The sequence below is a fragment of the Aedes albopictus genome, chromosome 2 (assembly GCF_035046485.1).
Source record: "Aedes albopictus strain Foshan chromosome 2, AalbF5, whole genome shotgun sequence".
NCBI classification, from domain to species: Eukaryota; Metazoa; Arthropoda; class Insecta; order Diptera; family Culicidae; genus Aedes; species Aedes albopictus.
The window spans coordinates 112935466-112959930 of record NC_085137.1 but is presented as its reverse complement, the minus strand read 5'-3'; the positions used below and the strand labels follow the sequence as shown (position 1 = coordinate 112959930).

The 24465-nt window shown below is 39.2% G+C and overlaps 2 protein-coding genes across 8 annotated transcripts in view; both read left to right on the top strand.

Moving 5' to 3' along the window:
* The window catches only part of LOC109414182 (CD63 antigen), a 242323-nt gene that overhangs the window by 153975 nt on the left and 63883 nt on the right, over positions 1 to 24465 (top strand). For all 6 annotated transcript variants that reach the window (XM_062850263.1, XM_062850260.1, XM_062850259.1 and 3 more), the window contains exon 3: positions 15501 to 15622. In XM_062850263.1, the coding sequence (XP_062706247.1) occupies positions 15560 to 15622 (63 nt within the window). In that variant the 5' untranslated portion in view covers positions 15501 to 15559. The remainder of the gene's footprint in view (positions 1 to 15500; positions 15623 to 24465) is intronic.
* The window catches only part of LOC134287703 (uncharacterized), a 193622-nt gene that overhangs the window by 163581 nt on the left and 5576 nt on the right, over positions 1 to 24465 (top strand). Inside the window, exon 2 of one of the 2 annotated variants that reach the window (XM_062850257.1) lies at positions 20608 to 24296. In XM_062850257.1, coding sequence (XP_062706241.1) covers positions 23966 to 24296 — 331 coding nt within the window. In that variant the 5' untranslated portion in view covers positions 20608 to 23965. Of the gene's footprint in view, positions 1 to 17734; positions 24297 to 24465 lie in introns of those variants that run through there. The other variant, XM_062850258.1, reaches the window with a different exon arrangement.

Sequence of the window (24465 nt, the reverse complement as noted above, 5' to 3'; positions counted from 1 at the left end):
TTTGTTGAGCTCTGCTCTGCCTCATACTTGGATATTTATTTTGTGTTTCATTCATGTGTGAATACGAACTTATATGGATAAAATTTCAAGGCTCTAACTTTTTTCTACAATTTCTATTACAACCTCTGAAATTCTATTTAAATTTCCTCATCACTCTTATCATGTATTAGGTACATATATTTTCCTTTTCTGTAATTTTGTCCGCGTTTCATTCTTAGTTGAAACAAACATAGATGTTCAGAATTTATTGTAATATTCACGTAATAGTACTCACTTATCCATATTCCAATATTCAAATGATCCCATTTTCATCTGAAAATCTAGACTAGCATTTGAAAATGGCGTAACAACCATTGTAAATTTCTGCAATCTTCGACAAGTAACAGGTAGAGCAGACTCCCCTGAATCTGATAACGGTATATGCTGTCTTAAATAAATTGAAATACGCCTAGCAAGAACGGAAGAACCTAGGACGTACAATGGTTGTTCCGCCATTTTCACATATGTTGGTAGAAATTAGTCAAAACTATGTTTGACACTACTCGCACTCAATACAAAACGGTTCTTCTTGAAAATATGTAATCAAAATAGTTAAAAAACGGCTGATCACATAAATATATTGAATTATACTTTGAATATATGGTTTTACGCCCTTTAAAAGGGCCTAACTCAAAAATGGGCCCTACGATTTTTTTTTTCAAATTTTGCCCAGACATGCATAGGATAGTCATAGGAAACGAATGATGCGCACCGATTGGATGGAGATTTTTATTTTATAATAACGGTCTGGGGAACACCGTGCTTGGTACATTATTACTTACCAACTATTGAGCTTTGCCTTTAGTAGAATAGTATAAGATTCCAATACATTGAAAACTTCATAAAAATGTGCATTAAATATGTCGATAGCTATATCGAATTTTGAGAAATGGGTTTTGTTTGATGTTTTACGAAAACCGCTTCAGTTACACAATAAAGAACATTTATAGTATAGCTAGAAAAAGTTATGCAAAAAACAGATGATGATTTTATTGAAAAATAAAAAAGATCGCACAAGCAAGTTGTTCGTTTTATAAATTGAACAATCCTTATGATCATGAGCATGAACGACCAAATATTTAGAGAAAACTTTCCGTTTTAGGTAGAGCAAAAAGCTACCGCTGCTGTCAGACAACTGATTTTCACTGAGGTATCATCGATAATCTCCCTATAAATCTCTATAAAAAAATAAATAATAATAACAATCATTATTTGTTGTTGGTTTTCAGAGCAAAAATAATCGTCACGAAAACATAATCGCCCAATGCTAATTACGCAGTATTTCGCAAACCCACTGAGTAGATGGCGGTAGTGAGCAAACGTCAAACAGGAAGAAAAACGATGCGAGCGCCGTGAGCGAGCGCTTTGCGAACTACAGAATATTTGAATTATCTATTAAAAAGGGAAACGATGGGAAGTGAGTAGAATGAATAGAAATACACTAGAACTCCAAAGGCAATGTAGTCACTTTTTCTATTTATTTAAAATAATAACTTTAATTGTAATAATTGAATGTCTGTAAGTGTCCGGCTTGTAGAGGATCTTTTGTTTGTGTAAACAAGGTTTATTTGACACTTCTAATGCCGCTACTGCCGATGTAAGGGCGTGGCAAACAAGATGTTGGTCACACGAACAGTCGCGACATTGGACTTGTGTGCACTCAGAAAAAAAATCTAAACTAAATAGTTTAAATCTCATACCAATCACGTTTCGCCTGGTTGACCCCAGACTTTGTATATGTGCCGGTAAAACTGGCCTAGTATAACTTCGATTTATTTGTACTCTGGTATAACAAACGATAATACGAAATTAGTCTATGATAATACGGGAAAGCATTACATGATTTTAATGAAACATTTTGAGGTTATGATTGATTTGCAAAACTAAAACAACAAAAAACACTTTTTCAATTAAGGTACAATTGATTTTACACTTTCTGTTATAACAATCGTAAAAACTAGCATCGAAGCTCAATAATCAAGCAACGGAAAATGAGCGGCACCATCCTTCCGATTGTTGTTTGCAGCGTAGCAGGTATCTTACATGTATGAATCTGAAAATGATAAATTGCAACAACGCTTTTAGAAGCTTGAACAATCATTGGGAAAAAACAATTTTACCTTGTGCGATGCCGAATTATGATGAAACCAGGATATTCCGCTGTTGTTCATCTCTACCGCCTGGAGTGGTAAGGCATGGTACACAAATTACGTAACGCTAAAATTGGCCATTTCAGACCCCCTCCCCCCCTATGTAACGCTTTTTGTATGAAACCCCAAATTTTTTTGTATGGATCGTAACGCAACGTTGGACTCCCCCCCTACCCCTATAACGTTACGTAATTTGTGTACGATGCCTAAAGCAGGAAAACCGGGATCTTGGCCGGGACGATATTTCAGACGGCACATTTCCCGGAACCAATGGCGTTCTGCTGCTCCTATAACACACGCATTGATGCAATTGATCATTTTTCGCTGGATCAAGGTTTGATTCAAACTTACTTGCCCTTTATTGATTGGAAATTTGTAATTAAATTCAAAGAGGTTCTAAAAGTTGAACTTGTGTAAACACGGAGACGCCATACCTTTTCTTTTTACACTACAATAAAATTATCTTTATTGAATTCTTGCTCAGTTTATACCTTTTCAAGCAATGTAAGTATAAATTTTAATCTACTCTAGGTGTAAACTGCAGTGAAAATAAAAAAGTATAACTTTCAAACTGTCTGTGATTTGTTATGTTTCTGAGTGTGGCTAATGTAGAGTGAGACGTCTGTTTGTCTGTGCCCTAAACATTGTTAATTACTTATCGACGCAGTACTTATGAATCTACCTGAAACTTTCTCAAAACGCACCACCGACACCCCCTGAAACCCATGAAGCCTCCTGAAACGCCCCTCAAATTTTCCTAAAACCCCTTTGTTGCGGGAAACAGGGTGGAATTATTAGGCAGAGCCGATTCTGATAGCGATTTCATTTATTGTGCTTCAAACTGTGGATGGTAAATTCAACAATGAATATAAACATTTATATGGTAATAATATGGACTTACAATTCGGTGTGCCCTTGTGGTTTCAACACCCTATTCTTACTTGATTCGCGCAGGAATTTAACCTAGATAAGTTTTAATATGAATTTATGATATTTTCACTGAATATAAGTTTCTTACTGTTTCTTATTGCGGCAAACTACGAACTACGAATGACGAACAACTTATGGCGGACTGCGGACGGGATCTACTTTACGGACTGTGGATGTTATAGCGCTGTAGAACTACGAACATAATTAAATAGATTTTCAATCAAGCCTAACTTGAAACAAACCTCAACTTTGTAATAATGAGATATGCACAAAATCACTAATCCGTAATGTCGTCACTAGCCTGCACCACCGTTCAAAGTTAGTTTCTATACACAAACTGAATTTCACACTTGACTCAAATTTGCGTCCTACTGGTCGGACGTTTCACCAAAAATGCGGTCTGGTTAACCGGAAACAGTTCGATCCTTTTCATCCACAGCACGATGACAGTTGCCACTCGTATTGCAGCGGCACATTGACAGATTCTCGCTCCCTTCAGATATGATTGATGGCAGCGTTGCGAGTGGCACAGTTTCTGCGGCGACAGTCTCCCCCGGGTGTGGTCCGGACTTCTCCGGAGTCTCACCAAACGCTCTCAAGTCTAATTGTGCCACCGATCTCGGCGTAGTGCTTCTGCCAATCTCCATTGCTGCTTGCCGATATCTTCGATACAAACTCAAAGCAAAGGTATCTGACTGTTCTGCAAACGTCCGGGGCCTTAAATCATCCTCCGCCTCCACGACCAGCATCCCCTCGTCAACCAATTTTATCTCAGAATGCATGTCACCAACTTTCTCTGGGTGTCTCTTTACTTCGCTTTCATGGAACGTCGGATTTTTGCTGGAAGACGACTGTCCCTGCCAAGGCTGGTACTGCAAATTTCGATATGGTCGATTCTTCTCCTTCGTTGAATTATCCGGTGTATTCATTTTGGCGTGAAACAGTTTTACTGACTCAGGATGTTCCTCCTCATTACTCCTTTCCCAAAAGCTGCTGGTTTCGTTATTGTTGCTTACTCGAGGACCGTATACACACCAGCCCAGTCTGGTCTTAACCGCCACCGGGCCCGTTCCATCCCCTTCTCGAGTCTCCAACGGCAATGACAGGCGAAGATTATCGATGCCAACCAGAATCTTCGGCTTGGCATTCTGATAACTTATGACAGGAATCCCTTTAAGATGCGCATGATTCCTAATTGCTTGTTCCATCTGGAAACTTTGACATGGAAGGTCGAGATTCGATACAGTTCTCGCATTCATTTGTTCATATTCCTTGTTCTGCTCGAGTCTTCCGATATCGATGGTTATTTGCTGTGATTCCTTTTCTAGACGAGTAGTGTTTCCCGTCCAACGTAGGTACAGCGGTCGTGGTATACCCTTAACTCCTAGTAATGCAGCGAGATCCCTTTCAATTAAGGTTTGGTCGGAACCCTCATCGAGGAAGGCGAAAGTGCGGATTAATCCTCTAGTCCCTCGGAGAGTAACGGGTATTATACGAAACAGTAATGAGGAAGTAATGACTCGGTGAATATTATTTTCCGCAACTTGAACTTTTGTTGATGATAACTTCGAGGACCGTCCAGAAGAATGTAGGAGCGGATGGTGGCGAAACTGACACCCTCCGATGCCACAAATCTGTTGATCATGACATGATCGGGATCCGTGCGAAAAGAGGCAATTCTGACACAAGTTCAGTGCCCGGATCTTTCTCCACCGATCGCCTACATTCAATTCCACGAAATCATCACAACCGGTTATGTAATGTCCATCCCGATTGCAGTGAGGGCACTCAGGACTTGTGTGAAATCGTTCTGATGATTTCCCCAGTTCGGTTATTGTGCAACCCGTTCCTTCATCTATATCCGAAACATGGGCATTCACGAAACTTTTGCTCTTCGAACGATCGTAGGTACTGCTTCGTTTTGCTTCAGGCTCGAATGTCGCCACGCTTGTTGCGTCCTGAACTACGGATGCCATGTAATCACCGAAGGTCTTCAAATCAATCTGATGAAAACCCCGTCTGTATCCCGCCCACATCATTTTTTGGTCCGCAGGGAGCTTTGCAACCAACTCCTGTAGAAGTGATGGATTTGACAAATGAGCGCGTTCATTCGCTGCTTCAATATGGTCACACAACTCTTGTACTGCCATTCCAAAATCGATAAGTTCTTCCAACCTGTTAGATCTTGGCGATGGTATTTCCCGCACTTTGTACAGAAGGGCATTGATCAACAGCTCTGGACGACCAAACCGCAATCGTAGAGTCTCAATCACTTGAGGAACCGACGCTGGCAGTACCAACCGATTACGGACAGATTCAAGAGCAGGGCCAGATAGACAACGTTGTAGGCGAAGCATATTTTCTCCGTCCGAAAAGCCACAGACTTCAGTCGTGTAGCGATAATTCGAAATGAAGATCGGCCAATCTGCAGGGTCACCGGTGAATCGAGGAAGTTCTCTAGCCAGGGACTGTCGAGCTGCTAACTGTTGTTGTGTAGGACCAACTGAGAGTGAGAGGGGCATTTCTTGGTTTCGATTCACATTTACTGAATGACGAGGGGGCAACGAAGCTTCATGGAGTTCGATAGAGCTCGCGGGAGGGTGTCGCGTTTGCTCTAAGGTTGGATTTAGTTCAAATCGCCTTTTAGGCATAATCGCTATATTAACATCGTTCGAGGGCGCGAGTGGTTCTCGCAGCTGCTCGTGAGCATAAGCCGCATTAAAATTACTTTGGCGCGCGTTGAATCGCGGCTGCTCGTTGTTAACTTTGGTCGTGGGGCAATGATGAGGTGTATGTTCGCTTAAGATTTTACTAAAGGCTTGACGCTTACCTTGGACTCCGATGCCGCTAGACCACATCTCAGTTGCTTTGTTTGGATGACTTACCGATGGTTGACCAACTTGCGGGCTTATCAATGGCAATGAAACACTTTGCGTATTAGTACCACTCGTTGTTCCAGCTTCTTCGTTCCGTTCAGGGGGGTAGCGATCATTTTCAGGGTTCAAAGGTGATGTGTAGCTCACCCTCGAGTTGTCAGGAGTCCGTTCCAAGCGCGGCTGGCTTGCCGCTGGCTTTGGTTGCTGTATATCGCTAGATTGGAAGCCTTCCAGAAGACTCCGGCACAGTTCCAATTCCACACGTAGCGATGAGAGTTGCTCAGATGTTGGTTGGGCGCGTTTCTCGCACAGCCCCAAACGGTTTCTGAGCTTGTTCAAGGAAACTCGGAAGTCGTCCGTTCCTTGTTTAGAGATCGAAGCGGTATGCTCCGATATTGCATAGGAATTTGATACCATAGGATGGATAGCAGACTTAGGTGTACCAGAAACTGGTACTGGTGCCAGCGCTTCATTCATCAAATGTTGCTGCTCATCAAGATGGCGGCGTTGAAGTTCTAACTCAGCACGTGCACGTTCCATTTGCTGGCGCTCCACTAATCGGCCCAAGTTGATGGAAAATGCTGATGTTGAACTGGCGCGACTAATTTCGCTTCTCTGTTCAATGACGTCTCCGTTAGCCATCGTCGTGCATTGACCACATGCCCACGACCGGTCGGCGATACTATTGTTCACTCCTGCGCACGTATAATGTTGCCATAAATCACAATGGTCGCACTGGACCATGTCGTCTGCATTGTCCGGTCGTTCACAAGTCGCACAATTGTGTTCATCCGCCATTGTTACTTCTCTGCGGCACGAATTTTTGAAGATTGTTGCGGGAAACAGGGTGGAATTATTAGGCAGAGCCGATTCTGATAGCGATTTCATTTATTGTGCTTCAAACTGTGGATGGTAAATTCAACAATGAATATAAACATTTATATGGTAATAATATGGACTTACAATTCGGTGTGCCCTTGTGGTTTCAACACCCTATTCTTACTTGATTCGCGCAGGAATTTAACCTAGATAAGTTTTAATATGAATTTATGATATTTTCACTGAATATAAGTTTCTTACTGTTTCTTATTGCGGCAAACTACGAACTACGAATGACGAACAACTTATGGCGGACTGCGGACGGGATCTACTTTACGGACTGTGGATGTTATAGCGCTGTAGAACTACGAACATAATTAAATAGATTTTCAATCAAGCCTAACTTGAAACAAACCTCAACTTTGTAATAATGAGATATGCACAAAATCACTAATCCGTAATGTCGTCACTAGCCTGCACCACCGTTCAAAGTTAGTTTCTATACACAAACTGAATTTCACACTTGACTCAAATTTGCGTCCTACTGGTCGGACGTTTCACCAAAAATGCGGTCTGGTTAACCGGAAACAGTTCGATCCTTTTCATCCACAGCACGATGACAGTTGCCACTCGTATTGCAGCGGCACATTGGCAGATTCTCGCTCCCTTCAGATATGATTGATGGCAGCGTTGCCAGTGGCACAGTTTCTGCGGCGACACCCTTTGAAGTCCCTTCAACGCTCGTGAATAATCATGATACACTCTGAAACCGTTTGATACGCTCATAAAACCCACAAACTTCTTGAAACGCCCTTAAAAACCCTCAAAGCGAAGCGAACTCGAAGCCCCCTGAAAGCCTCCTGAAAACCCCATGGGCTTCATAAAACACGCAAATCCAATTAAAATCCCTGAACCTGCCAGAAATGCCCTTGCAGCGTCCTGAAACGGTACGAAATTACCTGAAACTCTCTGAAACGCTCCTGAATTCTGCTATAGGCCTCAAACTTTATGTGGCCCATCCCAAGTAACAAAATTAATTTTATAATGCTTCAACACCTGTTCTTTAAAACCATGCATAAACCAAATTGCTCTACAACACGACATCAACTCAACCATAAACCCGCCATAAGATCAAAGAGGCCCATCCTAAGATGCTCTTGGAGAATTGTTTTTAAATTTCTCTTAAAACTTGTTGTACTTCCCAAGTTGTCCTCAAGGCGAATTGCTCTCTCCTAGTAGAAATCTTCAAGTGCACGATAAAACAATAATAAATTTGTCAGTGTCGTTGCTGATGCAGCTTTTATGTCGACAGAAAAGTTTGGTGAATTAAATTGAAATTAAAAACACAATGAAAATGACACATTATTGAAATCGGGATTAATTTATTACACAAAATGGAAATATTTCCGGGATGTAGCAAGGATGCCAAATGCCAAGCAAAATTCATCGTATATATGTTGCAAGATACTTCCAAAAATTGCAACGCGCTTCCATTATAACGCACTAATAAAATATTTAAAAATATTATTCCTGGTCATGCGAACATTGCTCATGAGTTTTCTCAACATGGCTTCCATTGAAATCTAGGCCGGTGGTTGGTCCATCATCGATGGTTTTAATCAACATCACCATAAGATCGTCTTAAATTTCTTTCAACTCATGCCAGAGCTAAAAGTGTAACTCAAGAATACTAGGATTTATAACGTTCTCAATGCAGCCTGTTTGGCCTCCATCAAGAACGTCTTAAATTTATTACATCTTATGCAAGGGTAAGAAGTATTACTCAAGAGTACTCAGGTTTATAACGTTCTTGATGTAGGTTTATGCAAACTCCGCCGAGAACGTCATAAATCATGTACGCCAAATTGTAAACAAACAACAAATTATCGCACCGCGGTGGATTTTGTGAGCTTCGCGCGATAAATTTAATCATCAGCCCGGTACCGTTGCCAACCAGGCAGACCGTTTTCGGAAACCGGCCTTGATGTGGTGCAGCGCCTTATTCCTCCGGTCAGCATTTCCAACAGGTAAGTGGTTTTGTAGGTCGATTATTTGACTCCCGATTACAAGGGAATCGACGTCCTGGATAACCAAACCAACCTCATTTCGGATGTTGCAACCGGAGGAACTTGGCACTGCACCGCGGCGCGTTTGGGTTTCCGGGTAGGTGTTCTTGATTTGCAGCAGTAATGGAACGATGAGAATCAAAATCTGATGCTTGAGTTTTTTCTTGTATTTTTCATGAACCAAACTGTTCTTATGCGAGAACAGTTGCTCTTGATCAAGAACGGATGATTGAAGATAACTACAAGAACCTTATAAAACTGAAAGTAAGTTCAACTGTTCTTGTTGTGTTTATGGTTTTATGAACTGAACCTCAAGTATTCTTGGAGGTGTTTTTAAAACACCATTTTGATGAAGAATAGTTGTGCTCAGCTGAAACTCCGAAAAGATCAACTAGAATATGCAATGTTCCGATAAAACTATCATAAAAACAAATAAAACTAAAAAGAATTAGGATTGTTACTTGGGTTTGATAACCCTCAAACAGTACTAAATTCACGCTTTAAAACGCCCCTGCGTGACTTTGCCGTGATTCAAATTGTTTGGTTCACGTTTACTAATTATGATCGTATATTTTTCTCCGAAATTTTGAACAAATAGCAGCGCAGTAAAATCCGACGCCCCTGTGATGAACTCAATTGAATTTGTGTACACAAGCCGCTGCGAAGTCGTGTGCGAAATTCGACTGTGATAATAATGAATTCGGACCGAGTCCAAATGGGTGCAAATGTCGCAATATCTTTTTAGTTCCGATTATAATACCTATCAAACGATGCATTCCTACAAACTATAAACATGTTCATTTGGCTCACACTTTGACAGCTATCGCTGCTCGATTGGCTTACAATGGCCGCCTCCACATAGGGTTCATTCATAAGTTTCAAAACGCCAAAATTGACTTTTTTACACCCCTTCATAACACTGTTTGTATGGGGAAAGTTTTTATTTGTTCGGGTTGTAACATCATGAAAAAGACCCACCCACCCCCTGCAGAATCTATGACAAAAGGTCGAAAGACATAAGGTCGAAGTACAAAAGGTCGAATGACAAAAGGTCGAATGGACAAAAGGTCGAATGGACAAAAGGTCGAATGGACAAAAGGTCGAATGGGACAAAAGGTCAAATGGGACAAAAGGTCGAATGAAACATATGGTCGAATGGGACAAAAGGTCGAATGGATAAAAGGTCGAATGGACAAAAAGTCGAATGGACAAAAGGTCGAAAAGGGCAAAAAGGTTAAATAGACTAAAGACAAAGTGGAACACATGAAAAAGTGATTCGGCAGAAAAACGACGATTATAAAATAGAACCAGTGATATCAAAACTATTTAACAACTTCAAAACAATCGTTATCGGAAGATAGGTAAGTGTCTACTAAAATTTACAAAAGCTTATAAGCAGTAATTTATTACCGCATTGCAATTCACAATATATGCATATAAATGATGGAAAGTAAAAAAATAAATGTTCATTAATGCTAAATATGGAAAACAAAATTCCTTGAAAGAACAGCCTATGGGTTGAAGAAGGATGAATCATAGATCGGAATATTGTCATTTGAAGCTCTAATATATACAGCGATATTATTAAGCCAAACAGTCTGTAAATTAGAAAATGGAATATCTCTGGGTATTATAGGGGTGATCAATGAAGTACGTCACGATTATAGGGGGAGGGGGGTTTGCAAAAGTGTAACAAGCAATACTAAGCAATATACGTCGCATTTCAGATCATAAATTTGCAATCGTCATGGTAAGCACTTTTTTGCGCACTGTGCCGCACGTTTAGATCAAAATTGCAAGAAAACGATAAGAGTTAGAAGTTTGATATCAAAGAACGAATTGTAGAGTGGAACAGGGGCCACAACTTTGCCTAAGAAAGTATTTTAATTCATTACGCATGTTTCAGAGATAATTGACATAAACAAATTAAAACACACTATTTTTAGCTATTTTGCTCTAGAAAACTTCGTTATTCAACTAAACCAATCGATTCAAAGATGCCATTTGATGAAAATCCAATAATCTTTCGAATAAGGGTAAAAAACTGCGATAAGTTTGACCATTTTAAAATTATAGCCAGTTAAGGCAATAAGAGTCAAAAACATGGGGAGTTTAATAACTACGTAACGGTTGAGATTTGACCATATGCGTAGAACAATTTTTTCATCATTTATGGCCCTCTATCACCCATTAAAAAGTTTGCACTCAGGAACCTAACACCCTGTATGTTAATTCTTACGATTCAATACAAAATAAACAATTTCAGATGATGGCCGAAACATCAATTATTCAAAGATTTAAAAAAATGTAAATACGCTTCAAAGAACACCAAAAATTATTTTGGGATACACAGTGTTCAGAATACAACAGAACAGATTTTGAGATATATGTACCGCTAGGCTTCGTGGCCTAGCGGTTAGCGGCGTCAGTCGTTTAGGTGTCTCGTACGTTTTGGAGTATGGGTTCGATCCCCGCTCTAGTCGGGGGAAACTTTTCGTGAAACGAAAAATTCTCCACTGGGTGTTATATGTCCGCCCGTTGTCGAATGTTGGTAATGTCCAGTCTGCAGAGGCCGCAAGGTCGTAATTGTCTTTAAATATCAGCCAAATTTATTTTTTTAAATTTTTATTAATGTGTATTTTAACTTAAATGCTAATTCTACACTCATCAGCCAAAATATAAATGCTTTGATTGCCCAGAAAATAAAAAATACTAAAATGCTCAAGCTATTCCCCGTATAAAGGCGGCTTTGGGTGTTAAAGAGTTAAGAGATCCGTCCAGGTGTTCTTTCTAGAGTTATGGCCATTTTAGTGACCCGGACCATCACCGGCGGAAGTGGCCAAACGTGAAACTGAACAAAACCCTGTCATGTGACTTACCAAATCACTCCAATTTGTGTCATCTTCTTCAAAGTTAACACACTTTGTACGTGATCCAAAAACCAAAGAGGCAACAAAAATTCAAGATGCTGTAACGTGTTTATAGCTATAAAACTAAGCAATGTGAGTATATTTGATATGAGGAAGTCTGAGTCCAAAAATGGATCCAGAGTAACAATATGGTGGTCAAAAATCCAGGTTGGCGGACCAAAATTCACGATGGTGGCTCTTTTGAGGAGTTTTGAGTTTTAAAATCATGCAATATGTGCATATTTTACATGGGAACAATTTTTCCAGTCGAAAAATAGTGACCATAGAATCCAAAATGGCGGACCAACATTTTGTTTTATCTAGTTTATTTATTTATGGCTCAATCGCGTGTAACGCTTTACGGAGCCGAAATTCATTCTTTGTATTCAATTAGATACAATTTTCTGACTTTCTTAGGTACCAAGGTTAGTATTGGGACTATTGGGAGGAGATCAGCGTACTCGTGGCCGCTCGAGGTTAGCGGGTCACATAATTTTAAGGAATGGCATGGTGAGGATAGGGTTTCAGGGTTTGCTGTAGCACATCCGGGAGGTATCTTGGCTTTTGGCGTCGCCTCTGGTGTTGGCATGGGCTTGTCACGGGTTTTCATCTGCCGGGTAGCCAGGAACATAATACACAAAAGACACAGAAAAAAAAACTGAAGCAAAAAAAACATGGAGATTAAAGCTTTATACAACGCATGCGAAGGAAATCATAAATGGATTTTTTTTTCATTTTTATTTATGTGTATTTTAACTTAAATGCTAATTCTAGACTACATCATAAATGGACCACATATAGATTAGATCACGGGTTCCCAACACATCTCTAACTGGAACGAAGGGTTGTCTACCTCAGTCCTCAGGGTATCCAGGAGGCGTCATTATCCGGGCATAGCCGAACTACGTGGTCGATGTCATCATAACTAGAACAGCATTTAGTACAAATATTGTCTAGCGCACGGTTTATTCTATGCAAATGTGCACCTAGCAAGTAATGGTTGGACATGCGTCTTGACATCACACGTATGAAGTCTCAACCCAACCTACGTCCAACACGTAATGCCATGCTCGCAAAGAAACATTAGGAATAATAGAATGTAATGCGAGAGAGTCCGCTCTCTCATTGCCATAAATTGAGCAATGTGAGGGGACCCATGCAAAGGTAATCTTGTATGATATTTCGACCAGTGCACCCATCTGCTCCCTTATTTTTGTAAGAAAGTAAGATGGATGTTTTAAAGGTTTTTCGACCAAAGTGCCTCAAAAGAACTGAGACTATCCGAGAAGATGAAGAAATATACTGCGGACATGTTGGAAATCATCCCCAAAGAATGTTGTAACTTTGTTGAGTCCTAACAGTTACAGTTACACTTAAATGTGAAGGCTCCAAAACTTCCTGAAAATGTTATATAGGCACCGAAAAAACTTCTTATTTTAACATTATCTAACACCTATTTCAAAACTCCTTAAATCATTCAAATTTTATTAGGAATGGACAAATTTTAAACAAATTCAAGATTTCCGCAGAAATCTTTCGGTATACCTAGGACATGATTTTATACCTTTTTTCAACTTAAGAGAAACATGCAATCACTTTACTAAGTCCCAACCCAATATCAATCGCAATGCACAATACGGGGACGTCAAAAAAGCTATCTTCCAAAATAATCGACTTTGGTGAGTGAAAAATGTCTTATGACAAGGAAACGCACAAATGGTTTGCTCGATTTCCATCAAAGGATTCCCCAACAACTATGCAGCAAGTCCTGCCAAGTAGCAGATTAAAGCATTTATCATAAAGTAACGAAAAGCTTACCCCTTCAATTTAATTCACCCCCTCAAGGCAGGCATCCCATGGCATGGAAGCGTTTAACGATAATTATGCAGAAAAGCAACTCCGACCAGGAGGGAGGGCCTTTGCGCTCATCGTATATCAATTTTCCAGACAGGTAGGCAGACGTACAGGTCTTCGGTTCCTTTGTATTCGGCTCGGCCAAGTCAAGCCTAGAAGTATAAACCTATTTGCTGCTGTAGGTCAACTGTCTGCTTGTTTCGGTTCGAAAAGTAATACCATTAGTCGTCGAGATATCAACTTTCACAAAGGAAGTCTTCGATGGCTTCGGTGGAAGTCGCATTACATGGATTCAATTAACGACAATTCGCTAATGGTTACCAGTCATCTGTGAGTGAAGTTGATGACTGAGAATGCGTGCGAATATTTGGTTGGAATTGTGCTTTTGACAGTAGAACGGAGAGATATATTTGCCTACAGGCCATGATTTATGACCACCTTCAGGTATTCGCGTAAAACCTTATAACATAATCTGACTCCCAAGTTTGATTGCGTTTACATTGAACGCTGTTGAAATGCTCATGGAACATTAAACTAAGAGCAAAGCTCTGATTCAGTGATGGATGTTTAATTAAAAATTGAAATTCATATTCTGTTCGATGCAAATGAAACCAGATACATCGTCAATTGATCCAAATATCTTTTCCATTACGGAAAGCAGTAAAGTGCCAATCAATTTCCTGTAAATCCAGAGAATTTCTACACGAGTAAAAGCTCCCCAGAGTCCTCATGGCAATCATCAAACAATGATATTACGAGTGAATATAGAAACCAACATCATCACTTGAGGGAAATGTTATCCCTGTGGTGCACTGAAGCTAATATCGAAGCTACATATACGTACATATGTTGGAGATTTCAACATTTACATATTGAGTACTGAGTTTGTGCAGCACACCATGATCGGGGTTGTTGTTTGCAATCAATAAACGAAGGAAACCGCTCGAATGCCTTAATATCGAAGCTTTCGATCAATCTTGGGATTGAATCCGAGTAAAGTGCAGCCACGACTGCAGTCAGACGTGTACGGTTTCGTAATGCATTTGATATCCCTTGATATTTCAGAAATATTTACTGTTGCTGGAGCGGAACCAATACGCTACTCTGGTTGATTGGATTGATGTGTTTGTTCTCTGGTAAGTTTACAAGATGCGGTTCGAATAAGAGTTTGGAGCATTGTGAAATGTTGGCTAATTCTATGTTTTTCTTTAACTTTCTGTGTCATAGTTAGTTTTAAAACAAATAACAGTTGCTCAAATATCATCTCTTTAAAGAGGATAAATAAAGCATAGACTGCCCCACAGGGGACCTACTACATCATTGTATTTATAATTATTGTACACATCTTCTTTGTACTAAATCAGTAAAAAAAGTTGCACTAATTCAAAAATTTTCATATTATGATAAAAACACTGTAAAAATAAAATAATATAAAACGAGCTCACCAAGTATTCAAACAATCTTAATTGATTTTTGTGTTTTGTTTATCTGAACAAACAATTAAATTTAAATGACTATCTCTTGCCAATTTTCTGGAGCACCTTCAACTGTGTTTATTCGTATTCGTATTCGTATTCGAAGCACAGTACTGCCGCGCCGTTCTACGCATAATTGTCTCATGTATATAGAGATTCCCATACGACTCGAGACAATTAAGCATAGAATGGCTGCTCAAGTTCAACATATACCAAGGAGCAACGCTCAAGACAAGCAGGAAAATTTCCAATCCGATTAAATTGAAATTGAATAATCTGGTGGAGTAGCAAACTAATCGCAAAGTATTATGTACTTTATCGTCATCGCACAGTGAAACTTTTCCACTCATACTGAACCTCGTCCTCCGTTATATCTTTCCAGGAGTTCCGAGCACTGAATTCGCCTATTGAACATCGTTGCCTCATCGACAGTCAGCCAAAATGCCATCCATGGGAGTATCGTGTGTTAGATACCTGGTGTTTTTCTTCAATTTCCTGTTTGCGGTAAGTGTGTGCAAATACTATCAAACAATGTGAGTAGATGCTGTCTCGCGTTCCTCGCGTCATCAAAACCTGCGGCTTAATCTAACCAAGGTGAAAATGTGCACAATCTGTAAAGTGAAACCACACTACTGGGACAGGGATATGCTTCCTCCACGAATTTCCACTTTGATTGGTACTAAATCGCGGCAAAGCACTTGTCGGTTATTGCCACACCAGGAGAACGCTGAAGCAACTGTCGGGAAACTAAATTAATTCAATTTATTAGCACTGGAAAAGCTTGGCTGGCAAGAGGACGGGACATCCGGGAGTTATATGAAAACGCTAACCCAACCACCAGAAGGAAGTGGAAACTGCTCGCCGGTGAACTTTTTTTTACTCAGGGCAGCGCAACAGTTAGTTAGAAAAACTGAATACTTTTTAATCCAGTTGTTGATTCGGCAACTGTCTTACACTTTTTAACATTGTTAGATCTTTCCATTGTTCATCTTTTATCTCCTTGTTTGTTCGCTTTAAATGCTGGACTCTTTTATTGTTGTGTGGTAGAATATATTTGTGTCTACCACACGACATTCAAATAACATCGGGTTTTCCGTGACTTTCTTGTAGCACTGGTCTAGCTGCACAAGTTTTTCATATGCCATATTCTCAGATTCAGCTTCTAAAATGAGCTGCAGGTAGTTGAATTTGGATATGTCAAAATGACATTTTCAGCACTGGTAGTGAGCTTCTGATACTAAATCAAACATTCAACTAGGTTCAAACTCACATATGCATTGCACTTATATTGGATTTAATTTTCTTAATTTAAACAATTTGACAGAATATCCATTCGAATCGTTTCCCCAGCCATAAATAATTATATCACTTTGAAACCGCAAGGTCAACTCTTCCCTTTTGATTATCTTATGTGAAAAATGTTCATTGTGTATTCTCTTTGGTCCTGTATTGTACCGACCTATACACCTTGTTTGCATGGGTGACATAAAATCAATATAGTTTAATCAAAACCTGATCCCAACAAAGCCACCAAGTTTCAATTATTGGTGGTTCGAAAAAGAACGCTTCTGATTTTACAACGTACGAGAGTCGTTCCATGCTGAATCGGTAAACCGACTCGCCAAAAAGTTACAGCTTGTGGAATACATTTTTAGAAATTATAATCATTCGTAACCTATTGCAAATTTACAGGGGATAGACAAAATGATCGGGACAGGCAAAATTTTCACTTTACAAAAAATGTTCAACTAGCTGTAACTTTTCGGAAAGTGCATCGAATATTCTCAAATTTTTACTGTAAGTTCTTCAACTAGTTGTGTATCAGTGGACAAAATTTGGAAAAGATCGGACAATTCTTCACGAAGTTATAAAGATTTTTGAAAAAGATAAAATTATCCGATAGCCAACTTTGAGCTTTTATACCTCCGGATTCAATGAACCGATTGCAATGAAATTTTGACCATTCATGACTTATATAATGAACTCTGGAAAACATTTGACTTAACTTGAAATTTTTAACAAGCGAAAAAGTTATAGCGATTTAATTTTTTTCACGATTTTTTACTAAATTGGTCTATTTTTATTATGCATCCCATTAATTTTTCAATTTATTGGCGGCTATGTTGTTACTTTCCTTCAAAACGCATTTATATATAAGTCAATTAGAGGGAAACTAAATGAACTATAATTTGCATCTTGAATTTTGAAACGATGTTGATGTTTTGGATAATTTGGTGTTTTATTAGAAAAATAATCTAATCGTTTTAATTTTCTTCCGTGTTAAGAATATTAAGTTAAGTCAATGGTTTTTCATAGCTAATTATATAAGTCATTAATGGTCAAAATTTCATTACATTCGGTTAATTGAATCCGGAGATATAACAGCTCAAAGTTGGCTATCGGATAATTTTACCAATTTCAAAAATCTTTATAACTTCGTGAAGAATTGTCAGATCTTTTCCAAATTTTGTCCACTGATACACAACTAGTTGAAGAACTTACAGTAAAAATTTCAGAATATTTGATGCACTTTTCGAATAGTTACAGCTAATTAAACATTTTTTGAAAAGTGAAAATTTTGCCTGTCCCGATCATTTTGTCTATCCCCTGTATAACTAGCACCGCCTTAAAATGTAATTGTGCATCAAATGGTAAAAAAACTGTAAGCCCTTAACTTACCAAATAGTTTTGCCGAAGAAACCATCTTTCTAAGTAACCAGCGTTCTGAGATATTTGAAAAATATAAATTATAGGCCCTCTATTAGTGGAATTTCGAATCAAACTGTCCATCAACTGTTAGTCGTTGATCTGCTGCCACGCCAACCGAAGTAAGCCGACCACACCAACACTCTAAGTAATCAGAAACCTGAGATATATATATGGGTGATAAATTGTGTTCGTGTTATGTCTGTTTGTCTCTGAAATCAGAAGATGTGATGTCTCTTAGCTTTTTGGAATCCACTGGTATGCGTATGGTTCATCAAAATATTTTAACAGTCCCATGTGAACACTCTGCGCGTGCAATGAGTGAGAGCATTTTTTTATTTTTTATTGTGCGTTTTCCTCTTTTTTGTGTTTTGAAAGGTGAATGAAACTGCGTGGTTCAGTGAAAGATGAGCGTAAATACAAACTGCATGCTCACTGACGCCACCTATGAGCAAAATTCAGAGTAAAACGACTTATCATTTATAAGTTTTTGCAACTTATTTGCAGAATCCACAATTTGTCTAAATAATATGAATCCTGATGTAAAAATAATTCAAAATTTGTATGCTCACTAGCGTCATATAGAGACAGAGGTTCGAATCAAACGATCGACTATCTGTAAATTCTTGACCAAACATCTACGATAGTAGAGACGGTAAGAGAGTTATTAGGATCCTGGGATGAAACATAAAATTTGCATACTCAGTAGCGCCACCTATGTGTGAATTTCCGAATCAAATTTCTCATCATCTGTAAGTTGTTGTCCTATGAAACAACTTTGTTGAACACACCATCTTTCTATGTGATCAGGATACTGAGATATATGAAATGTAAAATTTGCATTCTCAATAGCGCCACCGGAGTTTCAAACCAAACGGCCCATCATCTGGAAGTAATTGACCAACACAACAAGTTTCTCGAAGGCGTCATCTTTCTAAGTGATAAGGATCCAGTGATATATGAGATACAAAATTGACATGCTCACTAGCACCGCCTAGTGGTGGAATTTCGAATCAATCGGTTCATTATCTTTAAGTGCTCGCAGGGATAGCATTCGCCATTTGCAGAGAGTTACATTCACTTGCAACTATCTCAGTTCATAAGCATGCTATCAAAAAACAATGTATGGATGACTTTTACCTAGTAGTTTTATCTGAAAGTTTGCCGAATATCATAAGGGTCGCACACGCATGCTTAACTCGTGAGCGAGCTGTGAAAGCAACTCTCCACGCCGTGAATGTAATTTACACGACTTCTACTGATGATGCGCTCTCGTATTTCACGGCTCACGTTATTGTCCGCCGTTAGCAAGGAACCGAGGTAGACGAATTCTTCTACCACCTCGAAAGTATCCCCGTCTATCGTAACATTGCTGCCAAGGCTTGTCCTGTCTCGCTCAATCCCACCTACCAGCATGTACTTTGTCTTAGCCGCATTCACCACCAGTCCGACCTTTGCTGCTTCGTGTTTCAGGCGGGTGTACAGTTCTGCCAATAATATCCATGTCAACCGCAAAACAGACAAATTGGCCGGATTTCGTGAAGATCGTATCCCGGCTGTTGAGCCCGGCTCGTCGCATAACACCTTCCAGGGCGATGTTGAATAGTAGGCAGGAAAGTCCATCACCTTGTCATAGTCCCCGTCGAGATTCGAATGAACTGGATAGTTCACCCGAAATCCTTACGCTGTTCTGCACACCGTCCATCGTTGCTATTATCAATCTGGTAAGCTTCCCGGGAAAGCTGTTCTCGTCCATGATTTTCCATAGCTCTGTGCGGTCGATACTGTCGTATGCCATTTCTGGAGGATTTGCCGTACGGTGAAGATCTGGTCCGTTGTCGACCGGCCGTCGATGAAACCGGCTTGGTAACTTCCCACGCACTCATTTACTTCCACTACTTGACTTCCCAAGTAACAATCCTAATTCTATTTGGTTTTATTTGTTTTTATGATAGTTTTATCGGAACATTGCATATTCTAGTTGATCTTATCGTAGTTTCAGCTGAGCACAACTATTCTTCGTCAATATGTGGTTTTAAAAACACCTCCAAGAATACTTGAGGTTCAGTTCATAAAACCATAAACACAACAAGAACGGTTGAACTTATTTTCAATTTTATAAGGACCTTGTAGCTATCTTCAATCATCCGTTCTTGATCAACAGCAACTGTTCTCGCATAAGAACAGTTTGGTACATGAAAAATACAAGAAAAACTTAAGCATTAGATTTTGATTCTCATCGTTCCATTATTGCTGCCAATCAAGAACACCTAGCCGGAAACTCAACCGCGATGCGGTGCAGTGCCAAGTTCCTCTGGTTTCAGCATCCGAAATGAGGTGGGTATACCCATATATGGTCATCCAGGACGTCGATTCCCGTGCAATCGGGGTTCCAATCGTCGATCTTCAAAATCAACAACTACTTACCTGATGGAAGTGCTGACCGGAGGAATGAGACACTGCACCGCATCAAGGCCGGTTATCGGAAAAGGTCTGCCTGGTTGACAACGGTACCGGTCTGATAATTAAATTCATCGGACGAGAGTCACAAAATCCACCGCGGTGCGATAATATTTTTTGTTTACAATTTGGCATACCGATTTATGACGTTCTCGGCGGAGTTTACATAAACCTACATAAAGAACGTTATAAACCTGAGTAGTCTTGAGTAATACTTCTTACCCTTGCATAAGATGAAATAAATTTATGACGTTCTTGATGGAGGCCAACCAGGCTGCATTGAGAACGTTATAAATAATAGTATTCTTGAGTTATGCTTTTAGCTCTGGCATGAGTTGAAAGAAATTTCAGACGATCTTATGGTGATGTTGATTAAAACCATCGATGATGGACCGACCACCGGCCTAGATTTCAATGGAAGCCATGTTGAGAAAACTCATGAACAATGTTCGCATGACCAGGAATAATATTTTTAAATATTTTATTAGTGCGTTATAATGGAAGCGCGTTGCAATTTTTGGAAGTATCTTGCAACATATATACGATGAAGTTTGCTTGGCATTTGGCATCCTAGTTACACCACGGAAATATTTCCAATTTGTGTAATAAATTAACCCCGATTACAGTAATGTGTCACTTCCATTGTGTTTTTAATTTCAATTTAATTCATCATTTTTTTATGTCGACATAAAAGCTGCAACAGCAACGACACTGACAAATTTATTATCGTTTTATCGTGCACTTGAAGAATTCTACAAGGAGAGAGCAATTCGCCTTGAGGACAACATGGGAAGTACAACAAGTTTTAAGAGAAATTTAAAAACAACTCTCCAAGAGCATCTTAGGATGGACCTCTTTGGTCTTATGGCGGGTTTATGGTTGAGTTGATGTCGTTTTGCAGAGCAATTTGGTTTATGCATGGTTTTAAAGAACAGACGTTGAAGAATACTTCAAAAGCATTATAAAATTAATTTTGTTACTTGGGTTCCCACTACCATTTCCTACTACTTGAAAGACGACGGAAGATGATCTGGAATATCTCTCGCCATTGCTCCAGGAATTCATCCCTGGATTCCATCAGGATTTTATCCTGGGATTCTTCCAGGAATTCCTCCCAAGATTTCTCCAAGATTCGGTCCATCATCTGTAAGCCCTTACCCAACCAAATAACTTTGCCGAAGAAACCAACTCTACAAGTAGTCAGTATCTTGCGATATATGAGATGTTAATTTCGTCAGTGTTAGGTCTGTTTGTCTGTGATGTATCGGCGGGTTCATTCAAATAATACACAACACGAAATTTGACTTTTAGAATGGCTCCCTTCCCTACCCCAATGGGGCACGTTCGGTGTAGTACTAGATTTGTAGTAATGAGCTGAATTTTTGTATGGTGAGAAGGTCAATTCTCCGTTTCTGCAAAGAAATGGTGCAAAAAGCGTGGGTATTATGATTCCTTACCTAATTTGATGCTGCTTGAGCAAAACTTTGGATAACTATGTTGTTTATGTTGCAAGAAATGGAGAAAAAAACAACACTGTAGCCCAAAGTTTTACTCAAACAGCATCAAATTAGGTAAGGAATCATAATACCCACGCTTTTTGCACTATTTCTTTGCAGAAACGGAGAATTGACCTTCTCACCATACAAAAATTCAGCTCATTACTACAAATCTAGTACTACACCGAACGTGCCCCATAGGAGGCAATCAGTGAAGTACTAGATTGAAAGTAGTGAGCTGGATTTTTGTATGGTGAGATTATTTTTTCCTGCAACTTCAACAACACAGTTATCCAAACTTTTGCTCAAACAGCATCAAATTAGTCAATAAATCATATAACCCATGCTGTTTGCACCATTTCATTGCAGAAATGGAGAATTGATCATCTCGCCATACAAAAATCCAGCTCACTACTTTCAATCTAGTACTTCACTGATTGCCTCCTATTAACAGCCCATACAAAAGCTGAAATTCTTGTCGGGGCCCGTGGCGCAGTGGTCCACACGTTCGCTTCATGAGCGGATGGTCATGGGTTCGAACCCAGCCCCAGCACTTGCAATTTTTCGTCAGCTGCTCTTACCCCCCCGAGAGCAGCTGACACCTGACCCTCTTCTGAGCCAATGGCTCAAATGGACCCGGATACTTGGACATCGGCGAACGGCAACTCATAATGGACCCCCAATCGGACTGGAAAAGGAACAGCAGCCACACATCAGCATCATCGTGCTCATCATTCTACCATGGACAGGGTAGAAGAATGAAAGAAGCACAAAGGCATCCAGTTCAATACCGTAGAACAGAATAGAATACATTTAGGCGCTGTACAAATTGGAAGTGCAGCGTCCAGTTGGAATCGCTCACGTAGTACCCTAGTGGACAAAAGAGCTGTAAATTAGGTTAAGTGATTAAGAATAAAAAAAGCTGAAATTTTGTATAAAGCATAACAAAGCACTAGACCCCCACTCCCCCTATCATTACGTAATATTTGAACGACTCCTTTTGAGCCATAGAATATATGTCTAACCATTTACAGAAGTGTGATTTACCCTATTGTTATGATCGTCTTGTCCGCTTGCTTAAGTATATTCCATCCTATTGATAAGGGGCATTTTGGAATGCTCTCTTGCGCCACCTAGCGGAAATTTCTTGTACTAAATTGTTTACTACTATATAGACCTTGACATATTTAACAGCTTTTCCGAAAACATCATCCTTTAAAAAAACAAAGACCACGAGATACGTGAGATATGTTGGGGTCCAATGAACCTTAGGGTCCAAAAACGGACCTTCGTTTAAGGTATCCATTTGAAGGTTAACTGTTTAGTTTTAGACGAATTTCGCCCCAAATCGTATTCGGAGTTGGCAGCACCCTCTCAGATTACAATGAAACTTTCTGGGTATGTACACCAAGACTAGATAAGCCACTTTGCATACTTAGTTTCTTCAAAATTTATCTGGACTGACTTTTGAAAAGGGCTAAACTTTTTTTATGGATTTTTTAAAAATGTTTTTAATCAAAAAATGACTACTCCTACAAAAAAGTGTTGTATGGGTGATTATCACAAAATAAGTCAAATTTTAAGAAAAAAATACTGAAAAAAATCCAAAATGAGCCCTACACTGAAAAAAAATCATTTCTAAAAATTCAAAGTTGATTTAAAAAAAAACACCATTTTTGATTTTGATGAAATTTTGTCTCAAGACAGGTAATTATGTTCCCTACCAACCGTCCATACATCACAAGATGGGCACTTTTAAGGAAAAAAAGTTTTTCTAACAAAAACTTTTTCATGTCCAAATTATTATTTTTTCAGTGTCTTTTTTTAAAAACAAACTAAACCAGTGAAGGTTATCTAGTAATCTCAAAATGCAATGAAACTTATTGTGTCATATGCGACAATGCAATGCACCCATATTCACGCAGCAGCACTCTAGAAGTACGAAACAATATACAATTAGAACACGCATTTCATACGTGCTGCTGTAATTTCTACCCAAACGTTTCTACCCCATGTTCTTACCTAATATTAGGTAAGGCTATTTATTAGATTCGAACTACCTAATCGAAAAAAAAAAACAAATCAAGAGTTGTACCTAAAGCAAATATGAACAAAACAAGAAAATGAATCGGTATCATTCAACGTGTTACTTCTCTTTGGTTATTAAAGGCAGTTCTGAAAAGTAATGGATCAATCGTATAAATCAAAATTCAACAAATTCAAGTGCAGTGCAAAAATAAACAATCCAAAGTGCAACCGTCATAATCTACGGGGCATGTCATTAAGATTGATAGATAAAATTCATTCCATGGGATATTTACATGAAATCGACGAATCGATGAGTATTTGTGAGTCATGTCGTGGATTGATAAGTCACAACAGAAGCCCGAATACGAAAAAACGCCGATCGGATGGAAACGACGAAACTATGCAACCATCATTTAGTGGGGAGCAACATCATGATGTTCCAGAACCAGAACCGTCAACGAGTGGTCAACAAATCGAACATGAGCTGGGTAAGTAAGCCTTCAACGTGTTAGCTTCTTTTATATAACTCATTTTGCAGCTCGTTGCAAAACTACATTTTTCAGTATTCTTCGTATTTATCCAACCCGGCAAGCCTCGTTGGATAAATGTACTACTTGTGCGAAAAAAATCATTTTTGCAACTCGTTGCATAAATAAC